This window comes from Gymnoscopelus braueri, assembly GCF_963280865.1.
Source record: "Gymnoscopelus braueri genome assembly, chromosome: 23".
Lineage (NCBI taxonomy): Eukaryota > Metazoa > Chordata > Actinopteri > Myctophiformes > Myctophidae > Gymnoscopelus > Gymnoscopelus braueri.
In genome coordinates, this window is record NC_137625.1 from 33,384,646 (window position 1) to 33,410,175 (window position 25,530).

General features: G+C 41.6%; 2 protein-coding genes across 2 annotated transcripts in view; both read left to right on the top strand.

Moving 5' to 3' along the window:
- The window catches only part of LOC308079408 (ras-related protein Rab-19), a 75,364-nt gene extending 67,142 nt beyond the window's left edge, over window positions 1–8,222 (top strand). Inside the window, exons 3-4 of the mRNA XM_080420876.1 lie at window positions 4,121–4,224; window positions 5,115–8,222. Coding sequence (XP_080277002.1) covers window positions 4,121–4,224; window positions 5,115–5,306 — 296 coding nt within the window. The 3' untranslated portion in view covers window positions 5,307–8,222. The remainder of the gene's footprint in view (window positions 1–4,120; window positions 4,225–5,114) is intronic.
- Window positions 8,223–17,548: 9,326 nt separating this feature from the next.
- The window catches only part of LOC308079271 (GRAM domain-containing protein 4-like), a 72,781-nt gene continuing 64,799 nt past the window's right edge, over window positions 17,549–25,530 (top strand). The window contains exons 1-2 of the mRNA XM_080420658.1: window positions 17,549–17,895; window positions 24,475–24,658. Of these exons, the coding sequence (XP_080276784.1) occupies window positions 17,867–17,895; window positions 24,475–24,658 (213 nt within the window). The 5' untranslated portion in view covers window positions 17,549–17,866. The remainder of the gene's footprint in view (window positions 17,896–24,474; window positions 24,659–25,530) is intronic.

The window sequence follows — 25,530 nt, forward strand, 5'->3', positions numbered from 1 at the left end:
GGAGCACTTCATTTGCACTATAATTTGCAGTCTGTGAGATATTCAATCCAATCCATTTCTGACAAAGCGGTGAGAGCTTGCATATTAATACAATATCAGTATGGGGTGTCAGTAGTAACAATGTATGCTATCCACTTCAATCTCCTTTATTTTCTCCAGTAGGCCTACCTCCAGACTGCCCCCTTCCCCCTCCCATCCTTACACCAGTGCAGTGAGTGACTGCGAGTGACTGATTCAGCACCGATGCAACAAATCAGCCACTCACTGCATGGTGTATATAAAGGCCTGAGAAACGATATTACTCTTTCATTCAACTGCTGGCTGCCAGACAGAGCAGTGGCTCTGTGTGCCTCTTAGTGTGTACCTCAAGGCATCGTGCTCTCCTGTAGAGATGGGTAACTGTCTGTTACTCTCTTTAGGAGAGTGTATTTTTTCATTCAAGTTATTTGTTTTCTCTTGTTAGGAGTATTTTGTTCTCTTTGCTATCTGATTATTTAATATTTCTTGTTGGAGATCTGATTATCTGATTACTGTATGTCTGATTATCAAGGGGTGAAAGCTTGCATACTGATAGTCACACTATAGTGAATATGATCTGTTACTATCAGGATAAAACACAAAACTGTTTCTCTCAACCTGGGGGTGGGGGCAAATGTTTTAGTACTTAGTTTTTACTAGTAAAAGTATCAATACTGCGTCGCATTGTGAGCTTGTAGATCGGCTATGTTTTCAAATAGCCTAAGTCTATATAGGGCTGAAGTGGTTAATGTATGTTTTGTAGTAATCTATATCTAAAAAGTAACTAGTAAAGATTTCAAATAATTGTAGTGGAGTAAAAGTAAAGAAAATGCCTCAGATGTAGTGGAGTAAAAGTTGGAAATACTCAAGTAAAGTACAAATACCTCAACATTGTACTTAAGTACAGTACTTGAGTAAATGTACTTGGATATTTTCCACCACTGCTAAGTACATGTATTCAAGTACTATAGTTAAGTACAATATTGAGGTATTTTTACTTTACTGGAGCATTTCCAATTTTCAATACTTTTACTTCTACTCTGTTACAGCTCAGAGGCAGATATAGTACTTTTACTCTTTTTGTTTACTACAATTATTGGACAACTGTAGTTACTAGTTTGTAGATTTTAAATATTATTACAAAACATAAATTAACCACTTCAGCCCTATATAGACTTAGGCTATTTGAAAACACAGCCGATCTACAAGCTCACAATGTGAGGCAGTATTGATACTTTTACTCAAGTGAAAACAGTACTTTGTCCACCACTGTCAACATGTCAGACAACACAACACGCAGAAGCAGGCTCACACTGCACAGACAGTTACTGAGGTACTGGTCCATGCATATTTCAGCTTAAAACTTAATTTGCTTCAATTTATCATCTATGATGTTCCAAGTGAATCTTTTTTTTAATAGTTATATCATGCTGCACTAGCTCTGGTCCATAGCGTTAGAAAGACGACTCCTTCTAACGCTATAAACCAGAGCTAATGCTGGCATGCTGCACCCCCAGAGCGTCCTGCACTTTCACCAGTAAAGCCTGTACTGTAAAATAAATTGTGTATATATATATATATATATGGTGCTTATTCAGTTGCCCCAAATGTTAACTCGCGCTTCGGAGTCTTTGTGCAATGTATTAGTCTGTACTTTTCAATAAAGAAGTGTTTTAATCCCGTCTGTGTCGAATTCTGTCTGAAGTTCCCTGTCACTCCCGTGCTCAATGGGTGGTAGTGAGGGGGCGCATCAGGTAAAAGCCAGAATTACACTCTATGTAAACAGGAAGTAAACGAGGGGGGGGAATTGCATTCGGCCACAAACGGGATTAAAACACATATCTATTGAAAAATATGGACTAATACATTACACAAAGACTCCGCAGCGCGAGTTAACATTTGGGGCAACCGGATAAGTACATTATAAAAATGTTTTGTAAATGTACGGAGAAGTACGGGCTTTACTGGTAAAAGTGCAGGACGCATTGGGGGGTGCCAGCAAAGACTATCGAAAGCGGTCTCGATAAAATACATCCATGAGTCTTCTTGATCCAAGGCTACCAAACTCCGATGATGATAATATTATTGGACTTTAGCTGACAACATATGTAGAACTTACACTGAATGGTGCATTGATGCTACACATCTGCACGTTCTTTTTAAACGAAACATGCACAGCATTTAACATGTTCAGTAACAACAAACCAATGAAACTTACTTTTTTTTGCATCCGCGAGCTGATGTACAGTATATGTTTGGCTCCAGACCATACACTCTTCTGAGGGTGGGTGTGCGCTACTGATTAATAAGCTGTATTTAAATCAGTACTCTCCTCCTGATAGCGCAAACTTTACAGTGTTTATAAAGATCCGCCAGTGTACATTGATCTCTAGTGATTGGTTAGGGAAAAGCAAGTCTCCTCCCCCTTCTGAGAGCTGATTGGCTCTTTTCCCCCTCATGTTAGGACTGTTAGGATTGCAGCTGTGTTCAGAGAAGGGATAACTAATCAGTCTCAAAGCTGGAGAGACTTAGACTCGATTCAGACTTAGTAAAGCTCAGAACTTGCAACTCGACATAAAGACGTGACGTGACTCCGGTCCACCCTTGACTGCGTCAGCCACTACCTACAAAGTCCGGACGGTGAATGGTAGCATGTAGCCCCTTTAGAGTCAGGACAGAGTTCATATTTAAGACCCGACTTGACTTGAAAGCAAATAAAGACCAGTGTTACACAGACTATATGAGACTTGATGTCCTAAATGTGAAGACTGTATCACTACGCTGTGAGAAGGGTTCGAACCTGCGCGGGGAAACCCCATTGGATTTCAAGTCCAACACCTTAACCACTCGGTCATCACAGCCGTATTTGTCTCTTTTATGACCAGTCACTCTCACAGAGAGCTTGAGTCTTAGACTTGTGACGTGACTCCGGTCCATCCTTGACTGCGTCAGCCAGTACCTACAAAGTCCAGACAGTGGATGGTAGCATGTAACCCCTTTAAACTCAGGACGAAGTTCAGATTTAAGACCCGACTTGACTTGAAAGCAAATAAAGACCAGTGCTATACAGACTATACAGTATGAGATTTGAGGTCCTAAATGTGAAGACTGTATCACTACGCTGTGAGCAGGGTTCGAACCTGCGCGGGGAAACCCCATTGGATTTCAAGTCCAACACCTTAACCACTCGGTCATCACAGCCGTATTTGTCTATTTTATGACCAGTCATTCTCACAGAGACCTCTTGATTTCTACTTTTTATTAGGTGTACAGATTGCGGTCTGCTTATTATTTTGAAGATCCTCTGTTTGAGTGCAGTGCTGTAACACCCATTCACATTTTTTCACTCACTGGATCACAGACAGTTCAGACTGAAGTCCTAAAGGTGAGTAGGACCCTCAGTACGCTGTGAGCAGGGTTCGAACCTGCGCGGGGAAACCCCATTGGATTTCGAGTCCAACGCCTTAACCACTCAGCCATCACAGCTGTGTTTAGAGAAGGGATAACTAATCACTCTCAAAGCTGGAGAGACTTAGACTCGATTCAGACTTAGTAAAGCTCAGAACTTGCAACTCGACATAAAGACGTGACTCCGGTCCAGCCTTGACTGCGTCAGCCACTACCTACAAAGTCTGGACGGTGAATGGTAGCATGTAGCCCCTTTAGAGTCAGCACAGAGTTCAGATTTAAGACCCGACTTGACTTGAAAGCAAATAAAGACCAGTGTTACACAGACTATATGAGATTTGATTTCCTAAATGTGAAGACTGTATCACTACGCTGTGAGCAGGGTTCGAACCTGCGCGGGGAAACCCCATTGGATTTCAAGTCCACTCGGTCAAAATCACGCTGTGAGCAGTGTTCGAAACAAAAATGTGAAGACTGTAAAAGTAGCATATTGACAAACTCGAAACGCGCCACTTCGCTCTGCGTTTCAAGCTTGTAGATCTGCAACTTTTTATGCTTTTTTGTAACGCTAGTATGATCAAGTACTGCATGAATTTAAGGGGGAAAAAAACTAAAATATGGAGATAAGGTCATTTCTGCCCGAAAACATCGATATGTGATTGTAATTCGCCTGTCTCTTTCTGCCACCATGTAGGTAATAAAAGTGATTTGGAGTCGGACCGTCAGGTTCGCTTCCAGGAGGCCTGCTGTCTGGCCAAGGAGAGAGGAGTCCTGGCTGCCCTGGAGACTTCTGCTAAGGTGCAGGAACACACACACACACACACGTGCATACACGCGCACAGACACACGCACACACGCGCGCACACACACACACACACACACACACACACACACACACACACACACACACACACACACACACACACACACACACACACACACACACACACGCATCAAGTGTGTCTAATTCTCCTTCCTCCCCTTCACCTCTCATTCTCCCTTATCCCTTCATTTCTCTCTCTCCTGGCTTCCTGTCTTTGTAAAGCTTTCTCTCTCTCTCTCTCTCTCTCTCTCTCTCTCTCTCTCTCTCTCTCTCTCTCTCTGTTGTGGAATGGATTTTCTTACTTTTTAAAAATGTTTTAATCTTGTGAAATAATGAAAAAATATATATAGAAAAATATATATATTTACAAGACCGTGCTTTTTTGTGATGGTGTATCGCTACCCTTGCTGTATCTTACAGCCTTTTCAGGCCGTGACCCCCAAAATAATCATATTTGAACTGGGGACCCCCAAAACAATCATATTAGAACTGGGGACCTTCCAAAATAATCATACTGGGGACCTCCCACCCTGACAAGCATTTGTAGGAGTTGAGGCATTACATTTTGTTAGAGTCGGTTCCACAGATAAATATTGTGAAAATAGAAGAGCTACAAGCTACGCGAGGCGTTGTGAGCTTGTAGTAGCTCTGCTATTTTTTTGCCTCTTTCTTATATTATTTGACAATTTGGCCAATGTTTGACAGTTTTTATAGTTTAGTTTGTTGATTACGTGGTCTTTTTCTGTCACTTCACTGTCATCTTGGGACCACCCCAAAATCATGTGGGGAACCACTGTCTTACAGTACTTCTTTTTACTCTATTTCTTACCCGGCGGGATCAATAACGTCCGGTGTTCCTCTCCAGGAGAGCCAGAACGTGGAGGACGCCTTCATGCTGATGGCCAGGGAGCTGATGTCCCGCAACGGCCTCAGTGTCCAGCAGGAGGCGCCAGGGAGCAGCGGCGACTCACCGCACGTCCTCCTCCGAGCCGACTCCCGACCCGTCAACGGAGCGGCCGCCTACACCCCTGCCCCGGAGAAGAAGACCTGCTGCTGACAGGACGAGAGAGAGAGAGAGAGAGAGAGAGAGAGAGAGAGAGAGAGAGAGAGAGAGAGAGAGAGAGAGAGAGAGAGAGATGGAGAGAGACAGAGAGAGATGGAAAGACACTGAGAGACACACAAGAGAGAGAGAGGGAGAGACAGACAGACAGACAGACAGACAGACAGACAGACAGACAGACAGACAGACAGACAGACAGACAGACAGACAGACAGACAGACAGACAGACAGACAGACAGACAGACAGACAGACAGACAGACAGACCGACAGACAGACAGACAGACAGACAGACAGAGACAGAGAGACAGAGAGAGGGATGGAGAGGTTCTCCATCTCTCTCTCTCCATCTCTCTCAGATGGAGGGAGATAAAACAAACTCAACAAAAAAGTGAAAAGAGCCGATCGAGCTCACAACATCTTGCGACTCGTTGTGAGCTTGTAGATCTACTATTTTCACTCATTTAGAAAGATTTTGGGTTCCACTTCTCCTGAAAAGGGCCCAAATAAGGTTCTGAGGAACCTTAACCTGAAACAGAACCGTATAGCGTAACAGGAACAAATACAGAACCTGTGAAGTACGTTTGGCGACACGGCACGGCTTGCTTAGTCATTGTCGCCAAAAAGAGCCAATGGATGCATCTGGAACCAGAACCTTAAATGTGGCAGAAGAATAGAAAACAAACTGTCTATTAACCACATAAACCCTGTATTCTGTTGACCAGGGTCCCCCAGGGGTCTATACTTGGTCCCCTCCTTTTTACCCTCTACGACCAAAATGTCTTTGCCAAAAAGTGGAGCTCTACGTACTAACAACCAGTGCTGGCTTAATGCAAGGACTTTAGGTGCTGCAGCACTGGGCACCAAACGGCAGAGCAAAAGCGAAAAAAGACTCTACTATTGTCGAAAGACCGGCAAATTATTGAAACAATGGTCCGTGAAGAACCGGTAAAACAGTGAAACGCGTCGGCAGCACCCGCTGGTGAAGCGACAAAACAGTCCTGGGGGCACCAAAACAGGTTGTAGCATTGGGCTCCACAAAGGGTTAATCCGGCGCTGTTAACAACACATCGCTATTGCTATTTTCACTCAATGTTGACCGATAAGGATGCTAGGGTTCATGAGAGGTGCAGATGCTGTACTGTACATGACTCATCAAAATAATTCTCTGTTAGGCCTACTTGAGTGTTCAAAACACCCTCGGAGTTACATTTGCACACTCTCCAGTCTTCATTTATACACTCTCAGAGGTACATTAAATTAACACTTGTGAGGACTTTTTTGTGTATAAGGTGATCTCTTGGAAAGAGAGAGTCAGCTTATTTGGGACCAAATCGTGATGTTGTAAACGTTCATACTTTCCTTTGTTTGCTTTTGCATACCAGGAGGGTGCAGGCTGCCACACAGGATAGCGACTATAGTTTAGATTATATCTCAACAAAGTATTTTGAAAGTCCAGTTGGTACACATTTCTTTTTGTGCAATTATTTTTATTGGCTTTTTCCGAGTGCATTTAGAGTCAACGAACAGTTTCACATTCACTCGCATCTATACAGTCCATACAGTATTCTATATGTCTAAGTGACCAATGTGAGAAACAAAACAAAAAGATACGATACAAAAGGCAAAGAACATACAAGAATACAAAAAAACAAAACAATGACAACATACATAGCAAGTACGTCACAGTCTAGCTTAGCGGCTAACCTAAATGCATTTCTGTGACATCCTCTCTCAACTGTTCTGTGTGGCTAGTATAGACCCACCTACTTGGTATGGCAAGGCATGAGGAAATAAACAATACTGTATATATATTTTTGGGGGGGTTTGTTTGTTTTTTAAGCAGCAAGGAGCCAACATGTTTGCTGTTGAGCAGCACAGTTTGGATGGCAAGTTTCATGATGCAATACTTTCTGTCAGCCAGTAGGTGTCCTACCATGACCACATGATCAAAATGTCTCAGTGTTGTGTGTAAGGTCTGTCTGACTGTCACCCAAACATGTCACATGTAAGATGGACAGGCATGGACTCATCATGATTTGTGTGCATGGGGTTCTCATCTTAAACAAGCTCAGTGCTTAATGAGTCTTCCAGTTTAGTAGACCTTGTATTGTGAATTCGTACTTCCATGTACTGTTATTCTCATGTCTTACTAAATAAAAGTACATCAATCAATCAATCAATCAAAACTGAGATCGTGAGATGTACTCAGTGCTGATCTGAAATCAGAATACATCTGCCAAAAATGTTCAGAGTTGGGGAAAATATGCATAAATAAATAACTGAATTTGAGGTGGGTGGCAATTGACATCCCATGAGACCCCAAATGGCACCCCTGCTGTAGTGGGAACTATACTAAAACAGTGGTTCTCAAACCTTTTCAAGTCAAGGACCCCCAAAATTGATATGTATTTGGCCATGGACCCCCATCTGAAAAAGGATTTGTGCCAGGGACCCCCAGAAGGGAAGATGTATGCAAAAAAATCTTTAAAATGTCAATATTTTTCAAATATTTTCAAAAATAGCAGATCTACGAGCTTATCTGCTATTTTTTTAATAGCCAACATATAAAAAGATAAAGCGGCTAAATAGATTGTGATGCTATGTTAACTGCTTTTGCTGGGGACCCCCTGGAACCCCCCGTCCGAGGACCCCTGGGGGTCCCCGGATCCCTCTTTGAGAACCAATGTACTAAATGACGCGCTATGATGTTTTGCTGCTACTGTTTTTTAATATACTGTATATACGTATTATGTATATGAGTGCGAAAAACACTGTGAATGAATTGTTTTGTTTGATATTATGCTGTCACAATGGTCAAAATTATGTATTTTGTTGTTGGAACATTATTAGAATGGCTTATGCATGGAGTATCATTTTACTGTGAAGTCATAATCTAAAGAAGCCTGGATTTATTTACTCTCTCTCTCCCATTCTTTACAGCAGTGGTTCTCAAACCTTTTCATGTCAAGGACCCCCAAATTGATGTATGTGGCCACAGACCCCCTTCTGAAAATATTGTGTCAGGGACTTCCAGGAGATGATTCCAGATATTTCAAACTTTTTTCAAAAATAGCCTAGTATAAAACAGGTTTAAACAAGTGATTTTGATGCTATATCAACCCATTTAGCTGGGGACCCTCTGGAATCTCATCAAGGACCATGGGGGTCCAGACCCCCCCCCCCCCCCCGGGGTCCTTGAGGAGATTCCAGAGGTCCCCAGCAAAATGAAGAACAGGGCACAGCAGCTATATTGGAATGAAATGGGCCTTTCCTTACTTCCTTCACAGGTGTTACCAAATATTACTCCACTATAATTATTTGAAAACTTTAGTTACTAGTTAGTTTGACGATTTGTATTATTATTACAAAACATACATTACTCACTTCAGCCCTATATACATCTACTTGTAGATCTGCTATTTTCAAATGATTTTTATACATTTTATACATACATATACTACTTTTGGTACTTTAAGTACATTTTGATACCAATACTTTTGTACATTGTGCACAATGAGTACTCTCTACTTTTGGTGCTTTAAGTACATTTTGATTCCAATACTTTTGTACTTTTACTCAAGTACATTTTGAATTCCAGATGTACTTGTAACAGGGGTATTTTTACATTGCAGTATTGATACTTTTACTTAAGTAAAACAATGTAGTACCTTTTCCACCACTGGTCACCAGACCCTGATGCGAGGCTAGCGATTTCAGGGGCTCACTGGAGCCATGCTATAATACAGTGGTTCTCAAATGGAAATACTTACATGGAGTGTACAATGGAACTAAATGGACCTTACGGGTCCATTTGGTTCCGTTTGTACACTCTCAAGAGTTACACACCCGTATAGGGGCCCCCTCAAGGAACCATGAAGGTCCCTGGACCACACTTTGAGACCCACTGGCATAGCAGAGTGTTTCCAGTGAGCCAACATGCACATTATCAGCACCCTGACTCTGTTTGACCAGAATGGAACTGAGCCTTCATTAGTATCATTGGTAACACCTGTAAAGGAAGCGAGGAAGAAGGAGAAAAAAAGAAAAGGGAAAAAAGGGCTCCATAATGTGACGAGGGTATGTGTATGCCTAAATACATTTAGAGATTTATTAGAAATCTAGATATACTAATCAGGTTGTAACACTTGATCCAATATCACTTTCAATTAAACCATTACAATGATGGTTTAATTTACTGAAACACTAACACCAAGCAGTGTGAAATATTTGCATCTTATATTCAATCATTTCCATTTGACCACATTCAGTGAAAACATTGTATCAATCAGCTGATAAGATCCTCAGCTGGCGCTCTTTGTCCAGAGGAACGTGAGGGTTTAATTTGAGGTTTCATAGGAGGATATTTGGTGCTGTGATATAAGATTTTTTTGAACAAATCCTATTGGATTTTCTCTTAGAGGATTATTATCCTCTTAGAAAAGGAAAAGCTTTTATTTTACTCGAGGTTTGGGCGGCTACGTGGCCCTCACATCTAGAGTTCGGGCCACTACGCGGCCCTCACACCTACGTCGCACCGCTGATCTGACTGATTGTGCCCAAAAAAGAAATGGTAAAAAACAAACGAAAAACACCTCTTGACACATAGCCCCAGGGGGCTCCCATATTGAAGTGTAGGAGCCCGTCCTCACCACCTGGCATTGCTCTGACAAGAAAGTCCAGGATCCAGCCACACAGGCTGGGGTTGAGAAATTGGTGTCAAGTTTGTCAAGGGGACAGACTGTGCTATTAACACAACAATACAATACAATACAAGATTAAAAAAATGAATGATATTGGATTAGCTAGAGATTAAGTACAGGTAGAACAGCAGTATGATAAACCTCTTAAGACACCTACACTATCGTATTAGCAGCAGTGTATATGCTGTATATTTAGCAGCAGTGTCAAATAAGCAAATGTAAAGTCTGGGAATAGAACCTGGGTCTCCCGCGTGGAAATGCCAACATCTTAACCACTAGCCTAAAGGGGAGTTCTCCCTTGGCCGGGGGAGATATTAGGCTTTTGGTCATCAGGCAGAGGCTCTGAGTCACTACTGCTAGTCAAAGAAGCAGAAGGAACCAGTCGTCATCAATATGTCTGTAGAGTCGTATAGTTCTTTCAAAATATATCTTCATAAAAAAGGTGAGCACATAGTAATCTGACGCACGACGCACTTTGTATCCGTTTTAGAGTCTTTACTGAACATTAAAGCAAAAAATATAAGGCATACAACAAGTGGTTCTTGTAGTGGTGTAGTGGTAAAAACAATGTGTGCTCTCAGCTTCAACTTTAGCTTCTTCCGACCAAAACTCAAACAGAACAGCACAAAAAAACTAATGATCAAACATTCAATTAACTATACACTGCTGCACATAATCATCAAGGCATTACACACAGCTGCAATAACTTGGCACAATTAAGATCAATGCAAAATCAGGTCATCATGACCTAAGCTCGTTATGGCTCTTACAATGTCCGTACACGGACAAATGTGTCCGTGGCAAAGACTTGGTCTCGTCCGTGGCAAATTTTTGATTTTCTTTTTTACACACCATTAAAATGTTCTTATTTTGATCATACGACCCAATCACTGAATGTCAGTCTCCAGGTTTTCTTCAGAATATGTATGACACTGATTTACTACGTCACTATGGCACATTAGGAGTCCGCTAGGACAGTGGTTCTAAAACAACAACAAAAAGTACTAGTGGTTCTCAAATGTTTTATTTGCAAGGACCCCCTTAACTCTGAGACTCTCAGAGTTACAGAGCTGTTATGGTCATTCAGGGCTAGCTCTTTATGTGTTTCTGGTAATATTATTGTCCACTCATTTTTTATGTCTGTGGCAAAAATTTCATTTTGACCAAAATGTCCACCACAAGTCAGCATGGCGATGACCCCTGTAGGAACACATAGAAAAACACTTGTTGATTTCACTTGTCTTTGTACAAGCGAGATTTTGAGCAGCTGCTCACGATTCTTACAGTCGTTTTATTTGTATAATTTGTTTTGATCTTTTGTTTTTGTCTTCTGACCGGCTCTGACAGCCACAGGGGAAAACTAAACTATTTCTGAGCCTTGAGCCCCGGAGGGTGAGACACCTCCAGCCCTTTCCATTTTGCATAATCACAAACAGACCCGTTACGAGGATGTTTGTTTGTTTATGTTCATGATTATATCAGAAGTTTCAAATTATGTGAAGAAGCAGTTTAGCTCATTTGCAGTGCGCAAGTCATTCACAGACTTCTGCTGTTATTAGCAATTAGCTTTTCCCCTTACGTGTATTTTGCTGTATTCACATACTGTTTCCCTAGTGTATAATAAGCCCCATGATACAGCTGGTTCATAAACATTCAGTTTATAATGCATTCCTTCTGTATGGTCATTCAACACAGACCATGTTCATTTTGGGGTCTTCAGCTCTCTCTTCTGGTGGAGGCTGTGGAGACACTCTTTCTCCCGAGTGAATACGCTGGTGGTGGGTCTTCAGATTACTCAACACGTTGAACGTCTTGTCACACTGTTTACACGGGAAAGGCTTTTCTCCGGTGTGAATGCGCTGGTGAGTCTTCATATTGCTCAGCACGTTGAAGCTCTTCTCGCAGTGATTACAGCGGTAAGGCTTTTCTCCGGTGTGCATGTGCTGGTGTCTCTTTAGGGTGTCCGACACGCTGAACCTCTTGTCGCACCGCTTGCAGTGGTACGGCTTCTCTCCGGTGTGAACGCGCTGGTGCTTCTTCAGATTGCTCAACACGTTGAATCTTTTGTCGCATTGTTTGCAGTGGAAAGGCTTTTCTCCCGTGTGGATGCGCCGGTGAGTCTTCAGAGTGCCTTGCGTACCGAAGCTTTTGTCACACTGTGCGCAGCGGAATGGTTTTTCTCCCGTGTGGATTCGCTGGTGCCTGTTCAGGTGACCTAAAAGGCCGAAGCTCTTTCCACATTGATTACAGTGGAAAGGCTTTTCCCCGGTGTGGATATGCAGGTGTCTCTTCAGAGTGCCCAGCACGTCGAACCGCTTGTCACACTGTTGACAGTGGAAAGGCTTTTCCCCGATGTGCTTATTATGCTGGTGTTTGTTCAGGGTATCTAAGGCGTTGAAACTGACGTTGCACTGTTCACATTGGAAAGGTTTAACCATGGTGTGGACACTGTGCCGGTGTCGCGTCAACGTGCCTAAGCGATTGAATCTCTTGTCACACTGTTGACAGTGGAAAGGTTTCTCTCCGGTGTGGACGAGCTGGTGTCTGTTAAGGGTACCTAACGCACTAAAACTCTTGTCACAATGTTGACAGATGTGAGTTTTTTCTCCTGTGTAAATCAGCTGATGTGTCTTTACTACTTCTCCTGGTTCAGTTAGAGTCTTGGTAGACTGTTGATGATGACTGTAAGATCTCGGTTCATCTGTGTCTCCTGTCTGGCCGGTTACGGAGCTGGTGCTGCTTTGCTGCTGACACTCATCAGAATAGGAGACCTGAGTCAGGGAAGATTGGGACATCACTCCTTCCATAGTCAAAGCTGCTGCTGCACATGGACTGTGATGGACGACTTCTCCTCTGCTCTCGTGCTTTCTCTTTCCTCTCTCTCTCTCTGAATAACTCGCTCTCTCAATAACTATTTGTCACAAAAGTCTCTCTCTGAGCACAAAAGGCTAAAAATGTACTCAATCGCTATGATTGACAAAAGGTATTTTCACACCTTATACTATACAGTAGGCGCCTAAGCTCTGGTCTGACATCAAACATAACACAAACTGTTGCCATGCATGCCTAACAACCCCGATTTGTGCAGGTGCCGCTGAGGTTCATGCACTGTCCTGCATGTTTTAGTAGTGGGCTCGATCTCCATATTTGGACAAATCCTAGTTATGCATAGATATAGAAAGTAATACCACACAAACACATAATAATAACTAGAAAATGTGCTCCTCGGAGCACAGGTCTCCGCCAGTACTGTTCCTGATTAATCCTGTCTTACCTATTTATGTTACATATTGTCACGTGTCACTTGACCAATGTTAGCTTGACCAATGTTACCTCACTTCAAAAACATAAATCGCTTTTTGAAGTGACACACCTATTTATAGGATTTTATTTCGTCATGCGTCTCGCTAGCCAATCAAAAGCATTGGTGACAACATATTGTCACGTGTCACGTGAAGCTTGACCAATGTTAGCTTGGCTAGGGGGGGGGACACACAGCGGGACGGGAACGAAAACATACTCTCCACCTCTGGCGGAGACAATAATAAAATAGCTCAGATGTACATTTACTCCACTACAATTATTTGAAAACTTTAGTTACTAGTTACTAGTGATTTTGATTATTACTACAAACCACTTCAGCTCTACATATACATTTCGGCCATTTGAAAATAACCGATCTACAAGCTCACAATGTGTCACATTGCGACGCATTGTGATCTTGCAAAAATATTTCTTTTTGAAAAATTGTGAAATGAGACTTTCTGCATAATGAGTACTTTTACTGTTGGTACTTTAAGTACATTTTGATGCCAATACTTTTGTACTTTTACTCAAGTAAATGTTTTATTCCAGACATTTACGTGTAACAGAGTATTTCTACATTGCAGTATTGATACTTTTACTCAAAGGGTTAGTCCAGATTTTTTGAGTATTTTCTGTAGGAAATACTTACCATTAATGTAGTGGTTGCAAAGGTATTAATTGATTGCCCGAGTCCCGTGGTCAGAGTTATGGTCCGACAGAGGGGCCAAATTTGAACGAAACCTGCACTATATGGTAGAAATAGGTCAACAATACAAATGACGCTAGTTTTTTTAATTAATTTATCAAACAAATCTACTAATTTACCAGAACTACTTCATATTCATCAGAACCGGACCATAACTCTGACCACGGGACTCGGGCAATCAATTAATACCTTTGCAACCACTACATTAATGGTAAGTATGTCCTACAGAAAATACTCAAAAAATCTGAACTAACCCTTTAAGTAACATTTTCCACCACTGGTGTAAACAAGGATTCTGAACCCTGATCTTTCTCTTAGCCATTGCTGGTCCTAAAACAACATGTCTGAGAAAACGTGCGTGATAGAAACCTGTGGTTCACATCAGATCAAGTCATTTCCCAGAAATAACTCCCTGACACAAACTGAAAGAGAAAGCTGTCTGGCAACACGGTGTTCAATGCTCAGTACACAACCCCACTTCAGTCAAAGTATAAGCAAGATCACACAACTGGTCAAATATTACTCCTCGTCCTCGACAAGTAAAAAGTTGCTAATTTTCGCTTGAGTTAACCACTTAAACCCCAGTATTGAGTCCCTCAGGGCTCAATACTAGTGTGATTTTCTGTTTTCTGTTATTGTGAGGAAAGCTTTCGCTGACAATAGCCAATCGACAAGCTCACAATGCTTGTCGATCTGCGGATGCTGGGGATGCTGGGGATGCTGGGGATGCTGGGGATGCTGGCGTTGATGGGGTTTAAGTGGTTAAAGTACTGGAGTACTTGCCTTTAAGACTTAAGTATTCAAAGTTGACCCTATCACCCCCCCCCCCCCACAACCAACACACACACACACACACACACACACACACACACACACACACACACACACACACACACACACACACACACACACACACACACACACACACACACACACACACACACACACACACACACACACACACACACACACATCTCTGTAGACCAGTGCCTATGGTTTTTACACCACTGAACTCTCACAAAACTGTTCCTGCTGTCAATCTGATCACGTCCCACATTGCCTTTCAGTCACCTGAGGAAGGGCTGTTTTTCCTTAAATTATGCAACGAAATAGGACTTATTGTAAAAGACTAGATTAATCACACTATTTGTGCACCTGTGTACGGTTGTGTCCCTCTCTTGTTGGGTATTTTTTATACTTTTGGCTGCGGCCCTGATGTCACTATGGTGATGTCAGGTACTCAGGTAGTGTCAGGCATATCCATATATGGAGCGGCTATGTCAGTTATGCTCAAACCTGGGACTGTGATGTCAGTCCTGGACGTTTCGGTTATCTCCATATATGGGATTCCAGGAGGGGTTCTCTGATGTCAGGGTTAGGTATGTTAGGTATCTCCTTGTATAGCCGTCTAGGAGAGATTCAATGATGTCAGACTTGTGGAGGTTGATTGTCTCCATCTATGGGGATCGAATGGGTCTCTAAAGGTCAGGACTGATTAGGTCATTCATCCCATTATATAGTTTCTGGGAATTCTGCCATGATCCACCTTGCGGTGTTATCCATCTATGGCTAATACTGGCAAGTAGGCTATGCCCTGAATGTTCTTTACACTTAAGAATGCAACAAAAACAAAAAAATCGCCACGAATTCAAGGCTGCATGGTGTGTGTAATTGATAGAAAATAAGAAATGTTTTTCTTATTTTCTAACTGCTCCTTTAATGCACCACAGCCATTGAATGTGTGCTATCAACCACAATTTCTCTGATGTCTTTGCCATTGAATGACATTCAGATGTCACTTTAGTCATTGTTCCTATAGAAACGTTCAACCAGTTGATCAGTGTTTAGTGACTGAAGCTTCTGACATCCGTACCCCAATAATGAACCCCATACATGGTCATTTATAGATCTGTTTCTCTGTTTTCCCATCTTGATCCAAGATCTAAGTCAACTGGACAAGCTCTGCATGTTAATACAAGTGCCACAGAGCATGATATGATGTGAATTGCTGTATCATATACAGGATCCCCAGCAAAATGTTGTAATACAGCATCACAATCATTTTAAACACTTTATCCATTTATACGCAGCGTGTAAACATAAATCTTCTCTTCTGGGGATCCCTGGCACAAAAACCTTTTCCGATGGGGGTCTGCGGCCACATACATGTCAATGTGTGGGTCCTTGGCACAAAGTATTTTGAGAAATGTCATACAGGACACCTGGCTTCATTTATTCCAGGTTTGTATTAATTTTTTACCTGTCTCTATGTGACACTGTGCAAACCTGTCCACTAGAGGGAGATAAACACCTAACGAACTAACAACCAGACAGGTCACATGGTTCTGTATGGATGTGTATTTGAACCAACCACCACCAAATTAGGCTACTTGTTAGTGCTTTACTGTTTGTATTCATGATATGTATAGTCCATTTAACAAACTGACAAAGATAACTGCAAGTTATACATCTATGGATGAATCAATAACAGCTTTAAAGGACGACTTCACCCATTTTCAATCTATCTTCACATAATTGGTCCTCACTAATGCTCATAATAAAAATGTTACAATTTGGTTCTACTTAGACTGTGTCTCAGAGGAGGGCTGTGGACAGTACAGAAACCTGCCTACCAGTGACATCATCGTAGGCTACGGCGGTTTTTCCCCCCCAAACAATATTTCGTTTTTTTAATTATTTTTATTAACATGAGAATAATGGCTTCCATTATAGCAAAGCCTGCAGTTTCTATTAGCATGGATTTGCCACTGATGATGTCACTGGTAGGCAGGTTTCTGAACTGTCCACAGCCCACCAATGAGACACAGAGGGAGTAGACAGAAATGGCACCATTTTTATCATGAGCATTAGTGAGGACCAATTATATGAAGTATGGTTGAAAATGGATGAGGTCCTTTAACTCAGTGGTTCTAAACCTTTTCAGGACAGGCTGTGACCCCCAAAATAATCCTATTGAACTGGGGACACCCCATTTTGTTTGACTCCGTTCCACAGATAAATATTGTGAAAATAGCTCACAATGCCTTGCGCTGCGAGTCGTTGTGAACTTGTAGATTGGCTATTTTTTTTTTTTTTGCCTCTTTCTTATATTATTTGACAATTTGGCCAATCTTTTATTGTATAGTTTGTTGATTACTTTTGATGCAGTAATGGTCTTTTTACTTCTATATTTATTTTGTTCTTTTAATTTTTTTTAGGTATTAAAAAGGTCTTAAAAGTCCATAAATTGTCACTTCACTGAGGACCCCTCCAAAATCATGTGGGGACCCACAGGTTGAGAACCACTGCTTTAACTGAACCGACAACAAGCAACAACATAGATAGAAACGTTAACTCGGCGTACCTCCAGAATGTATTTTGAAGTGCACGACAGGAAGTCCTGTGTGTTCTTTGCGTTCTCAAACGTTTTATTTTGAAGTGCACCACAGGTAGTGGTGTGTCCGGTGAGTGCTGTCTGCTCTGACAGACAGAGATCAACAGACAGTGGAAGAGACAAGAAGAGAAGAGACGGTCAAACAGCACAGCGGGGGGTCAGATTCAGAACAACCGACACGACACATTCTGGACATATTCTGTACGGACTGAGTTGTAATTATGTGACTGTTGATTGTTCTCAGAAGAAGGTTTTATTAGATTTATGTAGGGGTTTATTTCAATATTTCGTATTTAAAGTATGGAGGCAGGTTTTAATGAAGGACTTGTGATGGACGTGGACGAGGAGGGCATCAGGGCACGGATCTGCTGCGATCTGACGATGATCTGAAGGAATCCAATTAAATAGAAGATCGATCAATCAACCAACCAATCAATCGTCTCAGGGTTGATGAAACTGTGCTACGAGCTGCGTGCAGGGTGGGTGAGATATTATCTGACAACAGATTCTGATGTTATGTCATTATGTTTTATGAATGTTTTTATGAATTATTATCGGATGTGTTTGTTTGATGATCAATCGGATACATCAGATCTGGATACGAGATCAAACGACGGCGTCGCTTGGCGACAAAATAACTGCTTCTGCAAAGCTGTCAACAGCAGAGTAAAGTAAAGTATAGGCTATACAGACAGTTTTATTGCGTTATCACCGTTATTTCACTTCCGAATATACTGTGTATCAGTGGTGGAAAAAGTATTAGTTTTTTATTTTACTTTATAGTAAAAGTATCGAATACTGGCTGCCATGTAGAAATACTGTTACAAGTAAAAGTCCGGAATTCTAAATTTACTTGAGTAAAAGTACTAGCCTTGGATCAAGACTATAGATGTATTTGATCGATTTTGATGTTTTTATATGATAGTCTTGGCTGGCACCCCCCTGTGCGTCCTGCACTTTTACCAGTAAAGCCCGTACTTCTCCGATCATGTACAAAACATATATATAAGGTGCTTACCCGGTACCCCCAAATGTTAACTAGCGGGTTGGAGTCTTTGTGCAATGTATTAGTCCCTATTTTTCAATAGATATGTGTTTTAATCCCGTCTTTGCCTGAACGCCAGTTCACCCCCCTCGTTTACTTCATGTTTACATTGAGTGTAATACCGGCTCTCACCTGATACGCCCCGTCACTATCGTCCGTTGAGGAATACAGCTTCCCTGTATTCCGACAGATTCTCAGATTCTGAAAATGTGTGCAAATCATTGAATACATATATATTTTTTCAAATAACATTTTTAACTCAAAACTTTGCTTCTGGGGGGGTCCCACTCCCTGGGGTCCCTGGAACAACATATTTTGATGGGGTCGGTGGCCAAATACATATAATTTTGGGGGTCCTTGACATGAAAATGTTTGAGAACCACTGGAAACATAAGGTTTTCAGAAAACTGTTAGGATTTAGAAGACATTTGTAAAGATTTGCACAAAATGTTCAAGATTTTTCAAAAAAGTGCTGCGCTATGAGCTTGTAGATCTGCTATTTTTGAATAGCCAAAGAAATCTTAAAATGACACAGATGTGTTCTCGGTCTTAATCGATTAAATTGTCAATAGAGCAGTCTGCGGTTCTCAAACTTTTGGGGCTCAGCTGCACAGAATGTTTTCATGCATGGATGATGGCACCCCAAATTATACAGTTACTTTTCGCTATAGCACCTTTTATTCATGGCATATTTTACTACTTTAACCCATTCAAACCGGGAAAGCATCTGGTGTCATTTTAGATTTTTAGCTTTATATCGTTGCTTTCGGGGCAGAAACCATAATTATAACTTTTAGAGTTTCTTTCCCCGTAGATTAACGCCCCTACTTGATCATACAGCGTCACACAAAAGCATCAAAAGTAGCAGACTTGAGCTTGTAGATCTGCTACTTTTGATGCATTTGAATCCTGAAAAGTAACAGTTTTGAAGGTTTCCACCCGACAGAGACAATATTCATGATGGGCTCCATGTTGCACTTTTCATCCTGTCATTTGTGATTAATGGTGTCATTGTTGCCAGCTGATGGGTCACTGGACAGCTGGGTCACTGGTCAGCTGGGTCACTGGTCAGCTGACCCAGCCCTAACTTGTACTTATGAAGGTGTGTTTAGCTGTCACCAAGACAAAAAAAGAAAGAAAAAAAAGACATGCCATCTCCGGTTTACATCCCGTATCTGTGTGGAGTAGGTGGCCCCCTTTTTAGGAGACCGGAAGCAGGTTGTGATTATGGGGGGTCCTTGTAGGGGGTTCCAGGGGGTCCCCAGCAAAATGAGCGAATATAGCATCCAATTCTGTGTAAACCACTTTAACCCTAATACAGGGTGATGTATGTAATAATGTTTATTATACAAATAATACAAATATTTCAGATCGGGGGGAGGGGGTCCGTGGCCAAATGCATACTGATTTGGGGGCCCTTGACATGAAAATGTTTGAGAACCATTGCAGTAGAATGACCCCAGTGACCCTTAACCGGACGGAAAGCACCCTGCTATCCACGGAGGGCTGTGATTGGCTAGCTCAGGGTGTGTGACCACTGTGGCCGGGAGTAACCTCTATGCCCCTATGGCTCATTAGAGGATTAAACAGACCGCCCCCATCAACACCACCACGACAGGCCATACACACACACGCTTGCCATCAGTACATACACGCCTGTGCTCACCCACACACACTCTCACTGGTTGTCCATTCGTGCGCACACACACACACACAGGTTTTCTAAGAACACTGGGTCTTAAATGATGCATGCTTCAGTAAACAAGGTGTGTGTGTGTGTGTGTGTGTGTGTGTGTGTGTGTGTGTGTGTGTGTGTGTGTGTGTGTGTGTGTGTGTGTGTGTGTGTGTGTGTGTGTGTGTGTGTGTGTGTGTGTGTGTGTGTGTGTGGTGTCAGTCATTACACTTGCATTACTTCTCTTGTCTCACTTTCTTTCTGTCAACTTGGCTTTTTTAATGAGGTGTGAATAAGGTTGTGTATGAGAGATCAAGGGCCGGGATACAACAACTACGATTTAATTGTTGTTTGGCATTGAACATAGGAACATAATGAATACAAATGTAATTAATGTTTGCCTTTTAGGCTTTGTAATAAAAAATTGCACAGGGCAGATATGACAAATAACTTAAATATACAAATAAATTATTGACATATTTAATAACGTTATGCATGTATAAATAGCAGAAATTTCTTTTTTTCCTGCTATTTCTGCTTTTTTAAATATTTGAAAATGTGTAAACATTTTTCAACATGAAAACGATCGTGACGATTATGACGTTTATTCAAAGATAATTGCGATTATCTCAAATAATTGCGGTTAGACGATTATGTAATAATTGTGACAGGCCTAGTTGTGTCTCCTCATTATCTTTGGTGTGTGTCGGGCAGCCAGTCAGTCAGTTGTACATGAAGACTCCACGGTCTAGCACAGTAAGGACAGGCGACCGTGCCTTTGCTGTGTTGGCACCGAAGTTGTGGAGCAAACTCCTTAGAGGATCAGAGCTGCCCCCACCCTAGGGACTTCTAAAACCATGCTTAAGACCCACCTTTTCAATGTAGATGACGCCTAGGTTCACTTGTCGTTTTGTGTTTCGTCGGTTGTGTTGACGGGGATGTTTTTTGGCCAACCAAAACACTTTGACAGCTGTTACACTGTACAATGTAAGTCAATGTAAGTCCATTTCTAATCAATGGAGCAATTATTTTTTATTCCTGGCCCACCTTTGGAGTTACATCATGGCAAGGTAACTACACAACCCAAACCTCTACCAAAGTGGTCTTGCCCTTTAAGTACAGCATTTCGGCGTAAACGAGCTCAGTAAATCAGGCCCAGAGTGTTTCTGCAGGTAAACTGGGGCTAGTTGCTTGCCAACCGTGGCCTGTTGGTCTTTGAACTCATTGAAAAGGTTGGGATCTGTGTCAGGCAAAGTGTTCAGCAAGGTCTGATGTGTTTGCCAACACACCACTGGCAGTGGTGGCACGGTGGCACTGCCAGCTAGTCGCTGTATCTACTGGCTCACCTTTTTCTTTCACTGTAAATTCAACATATCGTCGGAGTCGGGGCAGAAACCTCTTAACTCCATATTCTAACTTTTGGGCACAGCTAAATTATATCAATAAGCTGGAGGTGTTGCTGCCATCTCACATATCTCAGAAACAAGACAGAAAGTTGTCCACTGGTTACATTTTATTCTGTAGACAGAGCTCCTCTCTGCACTGCTCTGTCACATGACACGTGTGTGTGTGTGTGTGTGTGTGTGTGTGTGTGTGTGTGTGTGTGTGTGTGTGTGTGTGTGTGTGTGTGTGTGTGTGTGTGTGTGTGTGTGTGTGTGTGTGTGTGTGTGTGTGTGTGTGTGTGTGTGTGTGTGTGTGTGTGTGTGTGTGTGTGTGTGTGTGTGTGTGCGTCCAAGCGGTTTATGCATGGACACTGAACCACATGCCTGTGTCCACATGCACAAGCAAGTGTCTGCCGTTCAGTCTTGGCACCCTCGTTCCCAGCCTCACTCATCTGCGAAGAGAAGAGCCTGGTCACGACCTAAAGCAGAGAGTGTCTATAGGGGCGGGACTTCCGTCGCACATACAGCATATCCCCGGATTCGACCAATCACAACATTCGTTTCATTCACGGAGAATGTAAACAGATTTGTAAAGCGTCCACGTCATTTCCCTTTTGTAATTATTTTTTGTTTTTTTTACTTTTAATAACTTACAGGAGTTCTTACTGTATGGTGTGTGTGTGTGTGATATGAAATGTGAGCTTACCATAATCACAGTAATCCTTAATCATATTCCATCATATTCAAACAAAATCACTGTATTTTATTAGATATTATATTGATATTATAGCTATTTTCTCCAGCTCCATGTGATGCATGAACCCCCCACCACTATTGTGTGGGTTGGGTCTATAATGGACCCACCACGCACAATAGTGGTGATCCCCAGGTTGCTCTTAGTCAGGATGGTGGTCCCTGGGTCCAAATCAGTTGAAAACCCCTGTTCCCCGTGGTGTTCACATGACTAGGGCTGTCACGACTACAAATTTAAGTTGACGATTGATTGTCACTCAAATAATTGCCATTAACGTTTAATTGTGTGTATGTGTGTGAACATTTTTCAGCATGGAAACAATTATGACGATTATGCAAAAATTACTGGGATTATCTCAAATAATTGAGATTAGACGATTATGTAATAATTGTGACAGGCCTACACATGACTTATGAATTATGAAATGATAACTGGCTTGGACGGACCTGACTTGTCATTTGGAGCACTGCACTCAAAGTGTGTGTGTGTGTGTGTGTGTGTGTGTGTGTGTGTGTGTGTGTGTGTGTGTGTGTGTGTGTTTTATTATCCTCTCCACAAGGAGTGGCATCATTTTCATGGTTTCTCCGTCCGTCCGTCCGTCTGTCCACATTATAAAAAAATATGTATATTATAATGTTTTCAAATGTAGTAAAAAATACAGAACATAGCCTACTAGGTCTGGTATTTCTTTGTTGCTGCAATTTTTGGCAGTTTGAAAGTATAAAATAGGGCTTAAAGTGATTAAAACACTTCCCAGATGGTGTCTAGTATACTGTCACCATATTGATATCATTTTGATTTTTCACTCATTTATTTTCATTTCATTTCAAACCTTTATTTATTCTCGAAAGACATTGAGGTTGCCCTCATTTGCAGTGTCGTCGAGATGCATCACAGTACAATTTCATTTTAATTTTCACATCAATATTCACATCAAAAACAAGACCGAACAGAAACAAAATAAACAATATTTCCCTATCGTGTGATACAACATATTTTAAAAGCAATTGCAAACACTTGTAGGTAGGCCTGCGCTCAAGGTTTTAAATTGTCCGTATGTTATGGGACAACAGATCTTAAATGTAAGCTGTAGGTCATTCCAGGTGGTTGGGGCACTAAAACAAAAGGCTGTTTTCCCCAGTTCAGTCTTTACTTTGGGGACCTTTAGTGTGAGCCAATCACTGGAGCGTGTCCTGTGTGTTATAGGGTTCCAATCTAGCAGGGATTTAATATACAGTGGTAAAGTCCCATCAATTGCCTTAAAAATGAATAGGTACCAGTGTTTGCTTCGCCTGTCGGTCAAAGAAGGCCAACCCACTCTATCATACAGGATGCAGTGATGAGTCTTATAATGTTCACCAGATATAAAACGCAGAGCAGAATGATTGATAAACTGTATCCATGCAAGGACTTGAGGACAGAAGGAGCAGCATTTCCATAAATGACATCTCCATATCAGAGTGTGTGTGTGTGTGTGTGTGTGTGTGTGTGTGTGTGTGTGTGTGTGTGTGTGTGTGTGTGTGTGTGTGTGTGTGTGTGTGTGTGTGTGTGTGTGTGTGTGTGTGTGTGTGTGTGTGTGTGTGTGTGTGTGCGACTATACTTGTGAGGACCAAATGCCCCCACTAGTATAGTAGAATATGAGAAATAGACGTTGTAAGGACTGTTTTCCTGGTCCTCACAAGAAAAAAATGTTATTTTGTGGTTAAAACAATTTTTTTTTTTAGATAGGTTTACATTAGTAAAAGATTCAGGTTAGGGTTTAGGATTAGACATTTAGAAGTTTTAGGTTGATTGATTAGAGATATTTGAGTTTTGCCTGATTTACCCCTTACTTTACTGGTGTCGTGCACCGAAAAATTGGCCATCTAGCTTGTATCTATTTTTCGGCTTTCTGCTTTAAAAATGCCCCCCCCAAAAAAGAGACATTCATAAAATCACGGTCGTTGATGTCCTCACATGTATAGTAATACAAACGTGTGTGTATGCCAGTGTTAATTTTGACAGCAAATTCTGATTTAGTCTTCGCCTTTTGAATCATTTGGTTTTAGTCCTCATTTTAGTCATCTGAAATTGTTTAGTCTTAGTCGACTAAATATCAAAATTGTTTGCCCAGTTGCCCAGGGGCATGGCAGTGACCATGTATCCATGTGTGTGTGTGTGTGTGTGTGTGTGTGTGTGTGTGTGTGTGTGTGTGTGTGCTTGCAGGGTTGTGGTCAGCCATGTTAAGGTCCAGCCCAGGGGCGTGGCAGTGACCATGCGGAAACGCATCCAGGACAAGATCCGCTTCCGGGGCAGCGGCAGGACCAGGGACGACTTCCCCTCCACGGACAGCCTGGCCGACACGCCCACGCCACCAGGCTCCGACAGCGAATGTAACGATGACTACCAGGTAAAGAGACAAGAACTATATTTCACTTTCAAACATGTTGGGGGGTCATTTTTACGTCTACTCAGGCTTTTGTGTTTCACCCCAGACAGTTTTTAAGTTGCTTGATTGAGTATTTAGATATTTTATATGAAGTTTTATCATACACACCACTTTCCTAGACAAACCCATTGTAACTTCAAACTCCTTTTTAACCACTATTGAAAGCATTCATTGTTTTTTCAATTCGTTTTTTTAATTGATTTTGTATAATATAGTTTTTAATGAAAAAACAAAAAAATAAATAAACACATCCCCCTCACATAATAGAAGGACAATATCAGTCACCAGAACCAAGGATGGGTGTTTTCGATGAATCTATCATGTTTTTCTTTTTATAGATATTTTTGGGGTATTTTCTGCCTTTTTATTTTTTATTGATGGTATACAGTAGAGAAAGACAGGAAACAAGGTGAGAGAGCCAGGGAGTGACACACAGTAAAGGTCGTCGGGATCGGTAATTGAACCCGTTATTTGCATTAGAGCACACAATATTATTAGTCCATGAGCCAGAGCCCCAAAATTGAGCAATGATTATCGAAAGAGTGGGCAAAACCATACCTATATTAAATTGTTTATAGGGTCAATATAAGTAAATAAATATATGATAACCTTTCCACAGGAGCAGCTTTTTCATATTTATCACACATTTTGTTATTTTCCCCATACGTACATGACGGGTGAAAAAATTACAAAATTTTAAAAATAGTTATCATAATGAAACTTCCCCAGTTGATTACTTACATGAAGACAATGATTTATCGTATTACAAGTTTTCTGAAATTATATATTTAAATATGCAAATTAGGCATTTAGTCCATGAGCCAGAGCCCCAA